Raw genomic sequence first — 17,288 nt, 5'->3', positions numbered from 1 at the left:
CAGGCTGGTCTCGAACTCCTGGGCTCAAACGATCCACCTACCTCTGCCTCCCAAAGTGCTGGGATCACAGGTGTGAGCCACCATCCCTGGCTTCTCCTCTCCTCCTCTCACTCCCTATGTCGGTCTGTCTGCAGATTCTGGTGGTTCTACTTTCAAAGTATATTCAGCACCCACTTCTCCCTGTCGCGCCACTGCCTGCACCAGCCTCAGGCCCCTCGTCCCTCACCTGGGCACTGCCGTAGCTCCTGGCTGGGCAGCTTTTCTTGACTTTACCACCACAGTCTTTTCTCTCCGTAGTAGTGCCCCTCCCAGCAGTGCCCAGAGCCGAGAAACTTGTGACCTGTGATAAATGCCTGACTGAGGCGGGTGTCTGCTGGGGCCATGGGGCCCCACCCGATCCCTCCAATGATGCTGTTTTGCTCTTGCTCTGCACCCTCTTGGCGACACATCCTCTCCAGCACTTTCCTCCCTGCCTCTCTAAGGACTGCCTGCCTCTGTCTCCCAAGAGGGCCCAGTTCTAATGGTTCCTCCTCTGCTGTCCCCAGGGCCCAGGCTTCTGCCCGCCTGTTTCCCCTCCCACCTCGTCTCTGTTTTTGGGAAGCCTGATATTGTTCTGTTTTTGGAAGAGGATCCACACTTATTTTCAGCATTGGCAGCAGTGGGGTCTCCTCCAGCCCCAGGAGCACGTGTCTGTTAGGAAGTATTCAAGAGGGCCCTTCCTGGTATTATTCCTTCTTTTCTGGGACCTCTATAGAGGAAATGAACCTTACGAAGCTCCTACAAGGCACTGCTCTGCTCTGGGTACTTGCTCTAATTCACCCATCAGCCCCAGAGGGGATGTTACTTTGTACAGAGGACCAATCTGAGGCTCAGAGAGGCTAAGTCACTTGCCTGAGGCCACCCAGCATAAGCAGCAGGCCTTGGATCTGAATCGGCAGGTCTGTATGACTCCTCAGTGTCTGAAGTCTCTGATCAGGAGCCTTTTCTGTTCTGCTTTGGTGACATCCAGGACTGGGCCTCAGATTCCCAACCTGACAGTTTTCTGGTAGGAGCCTTGGACTTATGGCAGTACACAGGTACAAGGGGCTGTGTGGCTAGCAGTCCCTGGAGTTGTGCAGTACACAGCCTAGGCAGCTGGCCATGTACCGCACATCTCCCAGTGTTCAGAATCTGCCTTGCTTGTCTTGATTTCTCAGTGGCCCAGGAGCCCCCTTGACAATGGCTTTTAAGTCCTAACTTCAAAGGCGCTCCCCACTGTGCCTCTGAGCACCAGACTTGGGACTCAGTTGTACTGCCCGATCCCCAGTCACACTGAGGCTGCCCACCAGGCCTTCCTCCCTGCTGGCCTCTCTGCTCGATCCCTTGGGTCTCTGGGAGTAAATTCCACCCCTTCTTCAGGGTCCACCTCCCGAAGCTGAGAGGCAGCTTGCCAGGTAGAAAAGAACACAGGTCTGGGAATCAGGAGACCTAGGTTCACGGTCAGCCTCTGCTGCCGACAACAGTGCCCCTTTCTCTTTCTGAGCCTTAGTTTTTCTACTCTGTTAATTGGGGACAGTATAAATAGCCTTGCCTGCTTCAAAGAGGTGATGGTGAGGCTGCAGAGCCTGTGGCAGGCAGAGCTGTGGGCACTGATGTCCTCATGGGTCTGAAGTCTCGTGGTCATGGGGTCTTCCTAAATCGGGACTGGCAAATGGTGGCTCACAGGCCACCACTGCCCACCTCTTTGCCATGGCTGAACCAGGGCGTAGCTTCAGAATCCTTTCTTTTTTTTATTGTGCCCAGTTTGCATAACATACCATTTTAATGTTGTATAATTCAGTGTACATTTTTTTCTTTAATTTACAATTTATTTATTACAGACATGGGGTTTTGCTATATTGCCCAGGCTAGTCTCAAACTCCCAGTCTCAAGCGATCCTCTCGCCTCAGTCCCCCAAGTAGCTGGGACCACAGGTGCATGCCACCATACCCAGCTAATTTTTGTAGAGATGCGGTTTTACAACGTGCCCAGGCTGGTGGTTCCTTTTTATGGCTGAACAGTTATCCAGTATACGGATGTACCATGCTTTGTGTCTCCGTTCATCTTCTGTGCACATTTACGTCAGAACCCCTTTTACCCGCAGCGTCCTAACTCAGTGGTCTCTAAACTTTTTTTTTTTTTTTTTTTGAGATGATGTCTTGCTCTGTCACCCAAGCTGGAGTGCAATGGCACGATCAAGGCTCACTGCAACCTCCACTTCCCAAGTTCAAGCGATTCTCCTATCTCAGCCTTCCAAATAGCTGGCATTATAGGCTTGCGCCATCACGCCCGGCCCATCTTTTGTATGTTTGGTAGAGACAGGGTTTCACCATGTTGGCCAGGCTGGTCTCTGACTCCTGTCCTAAAGTGATCCACTCACCTCAGTCTCCCAAAGTGCTGGGATTACAGGCGTGATCCACCACGCCCGGCCTGCCTTTTTTCTTTTTTTGAGACAGTCTCGTTCTATCCCCCACACTGGAGCGCAGTGGCAAGATCTCTGCTCACTGCAACCTCCACCTCCCGTATTCAAGCGAGTCCCCTGCCTCAGCCTGCCGAGTAGCTACAACTACAGACGCGCACCACTACGCCCAGTTAATTTTTGCATTTTTAGTAGAGACGGGTTCCACCATGTTGACCAGGCTGGTCTTGATCTCTTGACCTCATGATCTGCCCACCTCGGCCTCCCAAAGTGCTGGGATTACAGGTGTGAGCCACTGCACCCAGCCTGGGCGAATCCATTCTTAAGCTCACTGACATGATATTGGCAGGATTCAGTCCCTTGTGGGTGTTGGACTGAGGGGCTCAGTTCCTTGTGGGCGTTGGCCGAAGATGTCCCTCAGTTCAGGTCTTTCCAAAGGGTAGCTCAAAACACAACAGCTTTGAACAGAGCAAGCAGGGAGTCGGGGAGGGAAGGATGAGCAAGAAGGAAGTAGAAATCCTTTGTCACTTACTCTCAGAAGTGATATCCCATCACTTCTTGCCATGTCATGGGGTGCAGGGCAGTGAGATCACATGTGTAACACCCTTGGGAACATGCAGGGTGCCCTGTATCTGGTAGGGTTGTGTCCATTGTTATTATATATATATATATATATACACACACACACACACACACACACATGCACACACACACGTATACACATTATCACACACACATAGTTAGATTTTTTTTTTGAGACAGAGCCTCTCTCTGTCACCCAGGCTGGTGTGCAGTGGCATGATCGTGGCTCACTACAACCTCTGCCTTCTGGGCTCAGTCCTCCCCCTCATCTTCCCTAGCAGCTGGGACTACAGGCGCACACCACTATACCTGGCTAATTTTTGTATTTTTAGTAGAGGCGGGGTTTTGTCATGTTGCCCAGGCTGGTCTCAAATTCCTGAGTTCAAGTGAGCCTCCTGCCTTGGCCTCCCAAAGTGCTAGGATTACAAGCGTGAGCCACCGCACCTGGTCCACTGTTGTTTTTTCATTCATCACTCCATCCATTTGACGGGCCTGGGTAGGGGCCTGAGACCCCAGGCCAGCCCACGGCTCTGCAGAGGGAAGGGGAACACAAGATGGGGCCAGGCACATGCCAGCATCTGGAGGAGTCAGCCTGGGGGTGGGGGCTGGGCAGGTTCACAGCCCAGGCGGGCCCACTGTGGCTCCTTGTTCTTCAGGGGTTAGTCTAGTCCCAAGACATCTTGGTGTCAGGGCCTGGGAGGACATTTAGGACCTGGCTGAGGGGTGCCTGTGGCTGAGAAAGGAAGTGATTGACCCCCACCTGCGCTATGTGACCCAAGCAAGTTGCCCTCCCTCTCTGGGCACCTCCCTCTGAAATGCCTTGTGGCTCACGGAGAGGCAGGCAGCAGGAGAGGGTGGCAGCCTCCCCGTCCCCTGGGTGGTATCAGGCAGGGGTCTGCCCAGGTCTAAGGCATGGCCCCCACCCCCACAGCTGTTCTCTATAGTGGTGTTTGGCTCCATCGTGAACGAGGGCTACCTCAACAGCGTCTCTGAGGAGGAGGAGTTCTGCATCTACAACCGGAACCCCAACGCCTGCAGCTACGGTGTGACCGTGGGTGTGCTCGCCTTCCTCACCTGCCTGCTGTACCTGGCCCTGGACGTGTACTTCCCGCAGATCAGCAGCGTCAAGGACCGCAAGAAAGCCGTCCTGTCCGACATCGGAGTCTCGGGTGAGCCCCGCCCAGCAGGTGCCCCTACATGGAGTCTGCAGAGGGCTGTCCCGGCCATGGGAGACGGCCACCAACCTTCTCCCCATCTTCCAGATGAGGAAATGAGGTGCAGGCGGGTAAAGAGACAGACTCAGGGTCACATGGCTGGCAACAGAGAGGATGGGACCAGGACAGGGCCTAGGACCCCAAAATAACCCATGCTGCCCACGGGCAGGGGAGCACGGATGGGATTCTAGTTCCTTCTAGTCTAAGGGACCATGAATGGTGCTGGGCATGTGCCAGCCCTCATGGGTTGGCCCGTGCTTCAGTGGCCTCCTCTGTGCCACCTCCCTGGGGCAGCTTCATGAGAACTAAGCAAGGTGGTGACTGGGTGCCCAGTTGGCAACAGGGGCCCTGAAGCCTTACCTTCCCCTGCCCTCCCAGCCAGACCTGGGCAGGACCAGGGCCTGGACCTATGGAGCCAACCTGACCTGCTGCCCTTTGCCCTTCAGAAGCAGACTTTGGCAGAGGGACGCTGACCTCTGCCCCATGAGTTCCAGGAATCTGATTGGTGGATGCTCTCAGCCAGGGGTCAGAACCCTAGGCTTCAGCCTTGCTGTTCTGAGGCTTGGGTCCCTGGACTGGGACCACCCCCTAGTTCTAAGCCTGGAGCTTTCAGGGTAAGCCATGCTGAAGGCAGCCCATGAGGCCTAGTTCTAGAAGGAACTAGAACTAAATGAGTGGTTCTCAAACTTCCACAGAGCCTCAGGGTTCCCTGGCAGTGCCTCTGGAAGGTGGTCTGGCCTCAGGTGGGTGCCCCACCCGCTTGGCAGATGCACGCCTTGCCCTGAGCAGGTCTGGGTTTCTCTGGGGAGACCTGGGCACCCACAGGCGATTGAGTGGCTGTGAGGCTTCCGCTGCTGACCACCCCAGGCTCAGCTCTCAGTGAGCCCCTTGATAAACCTGGGGCTCTGTGGGGCCACAGCATGTTAGAAGTCGAAGCCCAGCCGCGCATGGTGGCCCACACCTGTAATCCCAGAACTTTGGAAGGCCGAGGTGAGAGGATCACAAAGTCAGGAGTTCGAGACTAGCCTGACCAACATGGTGAAACCCCATCTCTACTAAAAATACAAAAATTAGCCAGGCGTGGTGGTTGTGTGCCTATAATCCCAGCTACTCAGGAGACTGAGGCAGAACAATTGTTTGAACCCTGGAGGTGGAGGTTTCGGTGAGCCGAGATCGCTGCCACTGCACTCCAGCCTGGGTGACAGAGTGAGACTCCATCTTAAATAAATAAATAAATAAATAAATAAATAAATAAATAAAAGAAGTTGAAGCCCAGACCCACCCAGCCAAGCTGCCATCTTTGCCCCAGCCTTGTCCTCCTTCCCCCACCTCATTTATCTGGAAGCCTCTAGCAGGGTGGGGTCTGGGGGTTGGGGTCTTCCTGCCTGCAGAGCTGCAGGCATCAGGGGTGGATGGGGGGGGTGGGGGGGCCAATGTCAGGGGTGTGGCTGGAGATGGGGGTTTGGCAGAGACCTGAGAAATGCGGCCTGAGTTGATTGCCTTCTCTCTCTGTCTCTCCCTCCATCCTCCCCTCTCGCTGCCCGTGGCTCTTCTCTGTCTGGCCCTGGCCCTGCCCTGTCTGTGGCCCCTTCCCCCCTGCATCTTACTGGCTTCCCTCTTCCCACCTGCACCTTCTCTTGGCTCCCCTCTCTCTTCCTCTACCCCCTTGGCCTCTCCCTTTGGGGGTCGGGGAGCGTGGGAGATGCGCTCTTGAATGTCCCCGTTCCTCGGCTTTCTCATTTGCTCCCCACTCACCCTCTCCCCCATGTGTGGCACTGCCCATTCTGCCTGGCCCTGGGGACCCCCCCCAGCCTTCTGGGCCTTCCTCTGGTTCGTGGGCTTCTGCTTCCTGGCCAACCAGTGGCAGGTCTCCAAGCCCAAGGACAACCCGCTGAACGAAGGGACGGACGCAGCCCGGGCCGCCATCGCCTTCTCCTTTTTCTCCATCTTCACCTGGGTGAGTACAGCTACCGCCCACCAAGCCCACACTCGCCCCCTTTCCCCACTGAACTCCCGGACTAGTGGCCTTTCGCAAGCCCGGGACCTGCTGTGCCTCTGGAAGCCCACACCACCCTCGCTCCCTCTTCTGCCTGTCTGTCTCTGTGGCACTCACAGCCGTGCTCCCTCAGCAACGAGGCTGCGGCCCTTGGGGGCAGCACAGTCACTAGAGATGGCAGCCCCTCACTCTGGGTGGATGGTGTTTATCATCCCCTTTCACAGATGAGAAAGCAGAGGCCTGGACAGGAAGGTGAGGCTTGCAGGGTTTGAGGCTGGGAGGGAGCCCTGCCTAGGAGTCAGGAGACCTGGTTCCCATCGGGGCTGCCTCTCATTTTCCTAGCCTCTGTCTTCCCATCTGTAAAATGAGGGGATAGGATCTGGGGGAGACAGGTGTCAATATCAGATTCGAGTGGGCCAGGCAGGGCCAGAGAACCGTGAGCGAGCCAGTTGGCACATGCGTGCCTGTCCTCCGTGCAGAGATTCAAGGAGATTGGCTGCCAAGCAGGAGTAGGGACCAAGAGAAGGCAGAAGTCTGAATTTTTACATGAAATCAGATCTTGATGTGTTGGAAGTTTATTCAAGTTTAAGCAATATGTTGTATGTGTCAGACAAAGCATGTCTCTGAGCCCAGCTGGCCAGAGACCCCTCCTTTGCAGGACCTGGGCTGGCAGGTCCTACAGTGCAACAGCTCGGCTGGGCCCTCTTTCCCGCTGGTCTGGGTCATCTGTGTTTCTTCTCTCCTAATCACCCTTCTGCAGCGACCTAGGGTCACATCAGCTCCATAGTCCCATCCCAAGAGCTCTCCCTATGACCCACAGCTGCCTCCCCTCCGGGCCAGCCAGCAGTTCTGGGTCCAGCCTCCTGCACTGAGACCCTTGAGGCTACATACAGGCCACCAGCCCTCCCTGTTTCCCCCATCTTCCTGGGCCTGCCCTGGAATGACTTCTTTCCATTTTCGAGGGCCCCTGAATATTCATTTTTGGGGGTACACCCATCTCCCCAACAATATTGGAAGAGAGCGTTCGGAGGGGGAGACCCATGGTTTAGGCCCTAGTGGGCCAGTCGTGGCTGCTGCAGCCCTCAGTGTCCTCGACTGGGAAGGAAGAACCAGGTGACCCCAGGGATCTCAGTCCAGAGAAGGTGCCCCAGGACTGGGGACCACCCAGCCTGGAGGGAGGATTTCAGGGGTGGGGCTCACAGAGGAGTAGTGGGTGATTTCTACCCGTGAGTGTGAAGTACCTGACCAACAGGTGCCTGCCCGGCTCTCTGAAGCCAGCCTCCCTCCTGGCACCTCTCCAGCTCTTCCCCACCAGCCTCACCCCAGCTCTCTCCTGGCAGAGCCTGACCGCAGCCCTGGCCGTGCGGAGATTCAAGGACCTAAGCTTCCAGGAGGAGTACAGCACACTGTTCCCCACCTCAGCACAGCCGTAGATAGAGGCCGGCAGCCTTGTATCACCCCTGGCGGGGAGGTTGCAGGAACAGCCTAGTGCCAGCAGTGTCCAGGATGCCAGAGCATGCAGGGCAGTGGAAGGCTGGCTGGAGGAACCGATTCAGGTTCTCCACTGACTCATTCATTCCTTCACTGCCTCCTTCATTTATTCTCCATGCGTTCATTCATTCAGTAAACATTTATTGAGCAGCTGTTTTGTGCCTAGAGATGAATTAGGTGGGATCCTTGGCTCCAGGAGCCCACAGGCCAGGGAGAAGAAGACAAACACATCAAAATCTCTTCCAAATGGACAGCCATGGGCAGTTAACGGGTTGGAGGTGGCCCCATGCACAGGCTGCCCGGAGGCGTTCATGACCCCCATTGCTGAGCTGTGGATGCGGAGCAATAGCCTCTTCCTTCACAGTGGTGTGAAAAGTGACTGTCCCCCTGGTGAGCGGCCTGGCCTAGGATATCAGAAGACTCCTGGTCTGGCTCTGTTCTCATGTGCTGTGTGACCCTGACAAACCCCTGCGCCTCTCTGAGCCTCAGTCCACTTACCTGGACTGGGAGTGATAATGGACAAACCTCTAAAGGCCATGTGCCAGTGAAACTAAGCACAAGCATGCTCAATAAATGTAAGCTCTTCTGTTCATTCATTATTCATTCATTCATTCATTCACCCTTCTCTTCTCCAGAGAGTCAGGGGCACCTCCAGAATCTCTTCTTTGAGAGTGATTCTCATGTGATGAATCTTTTTACCTCCAAAGGATTTTGGTCTCTGATTCTGCACAGGTTTCCTCCTTGGGGCCCCCAGCTGCCGGGGCAGGAACTCACCCATTCCTCCACTCTCTGCAGGAGTTAAGGAGGCTGGTGGAGCACAGACAGTTCCCCAGAGCAATGCCTCAGCCCAGCCAGGACCTGAGCACACTGATTGTGAGCTTCCCGACACTGGGGGCATCTCAGTGCAGACACAGGCTGCCTGCTGCCTGCTGGAGATGCTGCAGAAAGGGCGTCTGCTCTGAGACAGTGGGGCCAGGGGACCTCTAGGTCCCTGGGCTCTCAGCACAACTCCCATCCTCCCTCTGCAGCCCAGGCCAGCTTCTCCTTTGCTCCTGTCTGTGGCCCCTTAAACTGGTTACCCAAATGAAGCCTTGACTTAGTGACCACAGAGATAGTACGAGTGTCTGCAGCCCCAACATATGTTGGAGATCCAACATACATTGACTAGCCAAGGCTCTGCCAAGTCAGACGATCCTAGAAGGGTCAGTAGGGGTCATCTGCCCCTAGCCCTCTATCTCTGTACAGGAAACCAGCCTGGATAGTAGAGCCACGGAGCTCGGGGAGAACTGAGTCTACAGACATTGCTGGCAAGGTTCATTCAGTCAGTCCCTGTGGGCTGGCCAGGGCTCAAGGGTATCCCCAGGAAGGAAGCTCTTCACCTCTCTGCTTCTACAGGCTCCAGTGTCTGAGCCTCCAGCAGCCAGGACCCCATACCAACATAGTGGGAAACCCCAGAGAACCACACCTTATCCCTTAGCCAAACTTCTTTAGACCTGATCTGCCTTTTTTCCCAAGGCGCTGGCACTTTGCTATAAACCCCCACCTCCCAGAAAGGGCTGCCCCTCAGAGCTTTGGTCAGTGAGTACAATCAAAAGATAATGCCCTAGCCAGGCATGGTGGAAGACACCTGTAATCCCAGGTGTAATTACAGGTGTGAGACACCTGTAATCCCAGCACTTTGGGAGACCAAGGTGGGCAGATCACCTGAGGTCAGGAATTCGAGACCAGCCTGGCCAACTCGGTGAAACCCCGTCTCTACTAAAAACACAAAAATTAGCTGGGCATGGTGGCAGGCGCCTGTAATCCCAGCTACTCAGGAGGTTGAGGCAGGAAAATCATTTGAACCCAGGAGGCAGAGGTTGCAGCAAGCCAAGATTGTGCCACCGCACCCCAACCTGGGCAACAGAGTGAGAGGCCAACAAAAAAAAAAAAAAAAAAAAAAAAGGGAATGTCCAGTCACTGGGCTTCTGCAACTTTGTGGAATAAAACACCCGTCATATTCACTCCCTACCCCTTCCCTAAGTGGCCCTTTTAGATTGCTGGTTGAGTAAGTGCCTTGTCAGGGGCGAAAGGGAAGCAGTTGAGGGCACCCTGACCTGGGAAGAGGTAGGACCCCATGTTTAGGGATGGGTTTTAGCAGTAACTCTGCCATGGACGCTTCCTTTGCTAGGCTCAGTCTTCCCAGCCCTAAACAGAGGTCTGGAGAGTATCAGCATGTTCCCATCACAGATAGGTTCCCTGGGCCAGGAAGGTTTCTGGAGAAGGCTTTTGCAATAAACCTCTAAGCTGTTTTTCTAATGACAAGTTTGATTCACTTAAACTTGGACTTAGCTCAGTGTGGTCAGTGTCATTATTCTTAATAACAACATAATTGCTTTTATTGAAAAATAACTTCCTAACCATGCCTGTGTGCTGTGGACAAGTCTTTCTCCATCTGAGATCTGTGAAAAAAAAAGGGGTGCTGGGCTTCAGGCTTCAGGGGTGCCTTATGCCTATAATCCCAGCACTTTGGGAGGCCAAGGCGGGTGTATCACGAGGTCAGGAGTTCAAGATCAGCCTGGCCAAGATGGTGAAACCCCGTCTCTACTAAAAATACAAATATTAGCGAGGCGTGGTGGCGGGGCCTGTAATCCCAGCTACAACTCAGGCAGTAAGGGCAGAGAATTGCTTGAACCCTAGAGGCGGAAGTTGCAGTGAGCCAAGATCACGCCATAGCACTCCAGCCTGGGCAACAGAGGGAAACTCCATCTCAAAAAAAAAAAACAAAACAAAACCGGGGAGGCTTCAGTGGTCAGGCAAGGTTGGCCAATGTTGTTTGCCACAGTTCCCCCTTGGAGATCCAACACACATTGAATAGTCAATGCTCCGCCAAGTCGGATGATCCTGAAACTTGTTTCACTCTATTTAACTCAGTTTCTCACTTAGAATTAGGTTCAGCAGCAGGTAACAGAAATCCCAAATAACAGTGATTTCAGCCAGGTGCAGTGGCTCATGCCTGCAATCCCAGCACTTTGGGAGGCCAAGACGGGCAGATCACCTGAGTTCGGGAGTTCAAGACCAGCCTGACCAACATGGAGAAACCCCGTCTCTACTAAAAATACAAAATTAGCCAGGCACGGTGGTGCATGCCTGTAATCCCAGCTACTAGCGAGGCTGAGGCAGGAGAATCACTTGAACCCAGGAGGCGGAGGTTGTGGTGAGCCAAGATCGAACCATTGCACTCCAGCCTGGGCAACAAGAGCAAAACTCTGTCTTAAAAAGAAAAAAAAAAAAAAAAAAAAAAAAAAAACAGTGATTTCAGCAAAATCCAAGTCTGTGGAGGTGGTCCAGGGCTGTCGTGGTGGCCCCTGAGGTCTTCAGTGACACAAGCATCTTTCTTTTTTTTTTAGAGACAGGCTTATTCTGTTGCCCAGGCTGGTTCATAGTTCACTGCAGCCTCCATCTCTTAGGCTCAGACAGTCCTCCCACCACAGCCTCCTGAGTAGCTGGGACTGCAGGAAAGTACCACTATGCTGGGCTAATTTTTTTTTGTGAGGTTTTTTTTTTTTGAGATGGAATCTCACTTTGTTGCCCAGGCTGGAGTGCAGTGATGTGATCTCAGCTCACTGCAACCTCCTTCTCCTGGGTTCAAACGATTCTCCTGCCTCACCTCCCCAGTAGCTGGGATTACAGGCAAGCACCACCATGCCCGGCTAATTTTTTTATTTTTAGTAGAGATGGGGTTTCACCATGTTGACCAGGCTGATCTCGAACTCCTGACCTCAAGTGATCTGCCCGACTTGGCTTCCCAAACTGCTGGGATTACAGGTGTGAGCCACCACACCCAGCCTCTCCTGCTTTTGAGAACAAGGTCAGATTGTTCTTGTGCCTGCTGTTTTTCAAGTGCCTTTGACTCAACATGGTCAATATGCCAGAGCTACATATTTTAGCCCAGGCTGGTCTTGATCTCCTGGCCTCAAGAGATCCTCCCACCTTGGCCTTTCAGAGTTGTGGGATTACAGGCATGAGCCACCATGCCTGTAATGATGGTTACACCATTATGCACCCAGGCATCTTTCATTCCTACAGTTTGGCTCCTGGTCTTTGTGGTCCCTTTTGGCAACTAGAGCTCCAGCCATCACATCTGCATTCCAGGCATCAGGTCAGAGGGTGGGACAAAGAACACGAGGGTACTCCATTGGCCGAAACGTAGTTACATGGCCTTGCCTAGCTACCAGAGAGACAAAAGAATGGCTCTTAGGAGATCCCAACAGTCCTTTGTCCTGTTGAGACACTTTTTTTAAGGAGGCTGTTGTTGGCCTTTGGGCCATTTTGACACAACATAATGACGATCTAGAGCTTTTAGTAGCCCAGATTGACCCCTGGGATTGGAAGACAGGGGCAGGTGGCTTCGGAGATTCTTTCTGGCTGGACGATCTGGTTCTGGGCATCTCCAGGCATGACTGTGAGAGCAACCTTCCTTCTCCACAGCCAAGCTTAGTCTCAGTCACGAGTTCAGTACTTTGAGGATCTTTAACCCTTTCCTGCCTGTGTCCTGTGAACTAACCACCACTAACTCAGTGCTCTTGTCTGTCTCTCCCCTAACCACCCCCTCCCGCCTGTCCTTGTCCCTGCCGGCCCTCGTACCCAGGCGGGCCAGGCCGTGCTGGCCTTCCAGCGGTACCAGATTGGCGCCGACTCGGCCCTCTTCTCCCAGGACTACATGGACCCCAGCCAGGACTCCAGCATGCCTTACGCGCCCTATGTGGAGCCCAACACGGGGCCGGATCCCGCCGGTATGGGCGGCACCTACCAGCAGCCGGCCAACGCCTTCGACACCGAGCCCCAGGGCTACCAGTCGCAGGGCTACTGAGCCACAGTGACCGCCTGCCCCTGCCCCTCCCCCATCTGTCCCCTCCCTCCACACCCGGCCCCCATTCCCTCCCAGGCTGCCCTGCCCAGCACCTCATCAGCCTCTGCCTTGTCCCACTGAGGTCCAGGGTAGCTCAGGGCAGGGGTGGGGCCGTCCAGTGCTGGGGGGTGTCTACATGTATATGCAAGTATGTCCCAGGGCATGTGACCCACAGAGCCCTAGTGGGTGGGGGCCAGGGGTGTTTGCATTCATACATTGTGTCATCAGCATTCCTTGAGCGCCTACTGTGCATCCAGCCTGTGCTGGGCATGGGTGGTGAAATTGGCAGAGATGGCCTCTGGAAAGGGGAGAGATGAGCTGTGGAGGGAGTCCTGGTGGTCCTAGAGGCCAGAACGGTGGGAAAGACAGACCCAGATAATGCTGGGAAGTTTGGCTACACCGTGGCTCGGTCATAGGGCGAATGTGAACAACCACAGGACACTGGGGGCTGTCACCCCTCTCCAGCAGTCCTGCTAAGAGTGTCAGGACGGTCTCGATTTTATGGTTAAGGAAACAGGTCTGGAGAGGTCAAGATCCCTTGCCCAGAGTCACTCAGGCAGCTAGTGATAGAGGTGGGGCCAAGCCCAGGCCACCCAACTGCAGACCACATGTTTGTCCCTGGCCACCCACCTGCCCCCATCCCCACGCTTGGGGCTTCCCAGCTCAGTGTTACTGTCATTCTGGGAGGCCTTGGGGCCCTCAGCCCCTTGAGACACCCTGATTCTGCTGCAAGCCAAGGGCCTGTTCTACCCAAGCTGTTCTTCGCCCCCCCAGGGACACCCCCACTTCCAGGTCCCTCCACCCACATCCCCCTGGCCCTAACCCTGGCCCTTGGCCTCCTCTGAGAGGGCTCGCCCTGGTGCTGCTCTGTGCTCTGAGTGTCTCACTGGCACTCATTCCAGGGAGCTCCATCAACCCCCTTCGTGGTGTCAAAGGACTGATCACTGTCCTTTCCTCTAGAAGGGCTCACGAAGCCCTTGCCTAGGACTGGTGGATGAGGAGGCCCAGATGAGGGTGTGACTGGCCCAAGGTCACGGTGAGTGAGTGGCAAAGCTGGGCCTGATGCCCTGGTTTCTTGGCCTCAGCTGCCCAGCAGGTGCCTCTATTCCCTGCCCTTGTGACCTCCCAGGAAACAGAACTGATCTGGGACACTGTGTCACCTCTCCTCTCATCTGGGGTCAGGCCGGGTTCAGGGGCTAGAGCAGCCAAGGGCATGAGAGGTGTTTCCTTGGCCTTCCGGAAGACCCTTTGCAGAGCCAGCCTCCCTGTGGGAGGCAGAGCAGGAAGGACAGGGGTCTCGGAATCAGCAAGTCAGCTCCTGGGCTGCAGCCGTGGAGAGGCACTGCCTCCAGGACGACACAGGCAAGAGCCCCTGAGGCATGGGAGGCCCAGGGAAGACCATGGGCTATAGGGGAGAGGGTGGCAGGTGACCTCAAGGCACGAAGACGGCCGTGGGGCCTGAGGAGGTCATAATCTCTTCTGAGTGGGGACAGGTAGATTCTTGCACAAGGTGGGCTCTTCACTGAGCTGTAAGGGACCGGGAGAGAGGTGTGGGAGAGCACTGGGGGCCCATCCTCCCGTCCACCCAGTGTCCACTGGCCTGTCCCCTGGGGAGCAGAGCAGAGCAGGCGGTGGACAAGCCCAGTGCTGGTGTTTCTACCACCATCCCCCCATCCCTGCTCCAAGAATCCTAAGAGGTAGGCGATCCCTCACCTGCTCACTCATTCAGCAGTTATCCGGCACCTGTCCTGGGGATACCAAGGGTGTGAGTGGTTCCTGCTTCCATAACCCCAAGATCGGGCTGGAAGTCCTAATCAGAGAAGTAGCATCATTGTCCCCATTTAACAGAGGGGAAACAGGCTCTGCGAACATAAGCAAGTTGGCAGTGGAACACAGACCTAAACCCGGGTCTGTCCAAGACCTCCCAAGGGACAGCAGTGATGGAGAGGACCCCAGGCCGCTGAGTGATAGCTACTTGTTGCTGACTTCATTTTCCAATCCAGGGAAGGGGCCCTGTCCACAGTGGCCCAAATGGGACCAGCATGGGGGCAGGTTATCTGCTGGCCTGAGGAGTGAAACCTGGTACCAGGCCAAAGGCGAAGGTGTGAGTGGGTTGTGAGTGGGTACAGAAGCGTTTATGGCAAAGTGAAGTTCTGCGCCCCCTACAAGAGGCCGTGAGATGTTCTGACCCTCACTCACTCTCCACCAAAAGCCTCCCCTGCTGGTGGGTACTTGGAGATCTCAGGGTGCTGCCCATCTGTTTCTCCCTGGGTGCCAGCCAGCTGCTGGCAATCCCAATCCTTGGCTGGAGGGCAGGGCACCAGGTAAGCTTGACTCCATCCTGGCTGTTTGTTACAGACTCTGCCTGCCACCCTAGGCAGGGAAAGTTGTCAAGACTCCTGCCAGGAATGGGGGGTGCTGAGTCATCTCATGAAGAATCCCTCACTCTTCCCGGGTACAGCCCAGAAGCACTCCCAGGCATGATCTATCCCCATCAGGGTGGGCTCTGGCAGAAACCTGCCCAGGAAGGAGATGAGAGAGGATGAGAGAAGGAGGGTGGGATTTGGATGGGACCCAGGGCTCCTGACTCTGCCCTGGAAGGTTCATGGGGAAGCTCTTGCCTTCTGTTGGCAGAGGATAGCCACTGGGGGACCCCAGGCCCAACTCTGTCTTGCATCCCTTTTTCCTCTGAGCTGCCCTCCCCTGCTTCTCCCTTGCTCCCAAAGCTCTCCTTGGAGAAGGGCCTTCCTGCAGCCGGACCCTGCAGAATGGCTTCCTCCTCCTCATCAAGCACAAGAGAGGGCCCGGGAAAAAAGCTTTGACATAAACATAGAGCTGCAAGGACCCTTAGAGTTGGCAGAGTCTGGGGCAGGGAGACAGTGGCTTGTCCAAGGTCAAGCGCAGAGTGAGAGGTTCAGGAGCCAGGTCTGCTTTCTGAGTTGGCTCATCCTAGGTGGTTACAGACTGTCCTGCCTGCACGGCTCCTGATCCACCTGCGGGTGTCTCAGTGGAGAGGCTAATTCCCAGGGTATGGACATTAGTTCCCCACTCCATCCTTCCCTGGTGATTCTTGATCTTCAAAGCCTCGGGGGTCCCAGGTTTCTCCATGTCACCAACAGCCCCTGCCTGTTAGCCCTGGGGGACCCCTAACCTTGGCCCAAGACCCCTTTGATTCTCTAAGGAGCACAAAAGGGGGAACACCCCTCCCAGGAGTTTATGGGAGGAGGGACTGGGCCGGCTGCCTCCCAGCGATGCCCTTGGCCTGACACTCCCCACACCCTGGTGCGCACAGCCCTTGTCGGTGCCCCGGACCCCTCCCGCAGCGTTACTGCCTGTGTATAGTATAAATATATATATTTTCTATATATAAGATGTATAATATAAGGCTCCACAAATATATCCGTGTGTGTGTGCGTGTGTGTGCGGTGAAGGGCGGTCCCCATCCTGGGCCCCCACTCTAGGCTCCCCCCACCACCTGGTTAAGTCTCGAGTGAATCCAGTGGCCCCGTGGCACCCTCCTTTATGACATCCATCCATCCGTGGTGAACCAAGTGAAGGTGGTGACTTCTGGTGACATAGTAATAAAGTGAAGACTCAGAACCCACCAGCAATTGCCAGCGTGTCACGGTGTTTCTTTGTTCTTCATTCTGCGTTTGGCTTGGATGGTCCATTCCGTTTGTCTCCCCAGACAGGCCATTGTTAATTTTTCATTACACAATGAACCTATCAATATATTATCTTTTTAAAAAGTAAAATCGGCCAGGCACAGTGGCTCACATCTGTAATCCCAGCACTTTGGGAGGCCGAGGTGAGTGGATCACCTGAGGTTAGGAGTTCAAGACCAGCCTGACTGACATGGTGAAACCCTGTTTCTACTACAAATACAAAAAAAAATTACTCGGGAGTGGGTGCATGCCTGTAATCCCAGCTACTTGGGAGGCTGAGGCAGGAGAATCGCTTGAACCTGGGAGGCAGAGGTTGCAGTGAGCTGAGTTCATGCCATTGCACTCTAGCCTGGCTGTCAAGAGCAAAATTTGTCTAAAAAAAAAAAAAGGAAAATCATTACAGTTGAAGCCAGAGTCCCTCACCTTACATGTGCACATGTCCACATATATACCCCATCACCATTTCCTATCCTGCTCCCTTCCCCAGCCCGCAGGAGAAACAAGATTAAGTGCTTAGCCTCATTCCTTCCAGACCATTTCCATGCTTTTACATGCACATGTTTTTACAAGACAGTTTTTAAATTTACTGGCCCTCCACTGAGCACCATGGCTCACGCCTAGAATCCCCGCACTTTGAGAGGCCAAAGTGGGAGGATTGCTTGAGCCTAGGAGTTTGAGGCCAGCCTGGTCAACATAGTGAGACCCAGTGTCTAAACAAAACAAAACAAAAATTAAGCCGGGCACAGTGGCTCATGTCTGTAATCCCAGCACTTTGGGGGCCAAGGCGGGCAGATCACCTGCAGTCAGGAGTTCGAGACCAGCCTGGCCAACATGGTAAAACCCCGTCTCAACTAAAAATACAAAAAAATAGCCAGGCATGGTTGCGGGCGCCTGTAGTCCCAGCTACTTGGGAGTCTCAGGCAGGAGAATCGCTTGAACCTGGGTTGCAGTGAAGGGAGATCGGGCTACTGCACTCCAGCCTGGGTGACAGAGTGGAACTCCGTCTTGAAAA

At 54.7% G+C, this 17,288-nt stretch overlaps 1 protein-coding gene across 3 annotated transcripts in view; it reads left to right on the top strand.

The window, feature by feature from the left end:
- The window catches only part of SYNGR1 (synaptogyrin 1), a 29,745-nt gene extending 13,521 nt beyond the window's left edge, over positions 1 to 16,224 (top strand). Inside the window, exons 2-4 of one of the 3 annotated variants that reach the window (XM_017544581.2) lie at positions 3,951 to 4,188; positions 6,045 to 6,190; positions 12,417 to 16,224. In XM_017544581.2, coding sequence (XP_017400070.1) covers positions 3,951 to 4,188; positions 6,045 to 6,190; positions 12,417 to 12,572 — 540 coding nt within the window. In that variant the 3' untranslated portion in view covers positions 12,573 to 16,224. Of the gene's footprint in view, positions 1 to 3,950; positions 4,189 to 6,044; positions 6,191 to 7,569; positions 8,313 to 12,350 lie in introns of those variants that run through there. The other 2 variants (XM_017544580.2, XM_017544582.2) reach the window with 2 other exon arrangements.
- The last annotated feature ends 1,064 nt before the right edge of the window (positions 16,225 to 17,288 follow it).

Source organism: Cebus imitator, unplaced genomic scaffold, assembly GCF_001604975.1.
Source record: "Cebus imitator isolate Cc_AM_T3 unplaced genomic scaffold, Cebus_imitator-1.0 Scaffold170, whole genome shotgun sequence".
Classification (NCBI taxonomy): domain Eukaryota; kingdom Metazoa; phylum Chordata; class Mammalia; order Primates; family Cebidae; genus Cebus; species Cebus imitator.
This window is presented reverse-complemented; position numbering and strand designations above follow the sequence as displayed.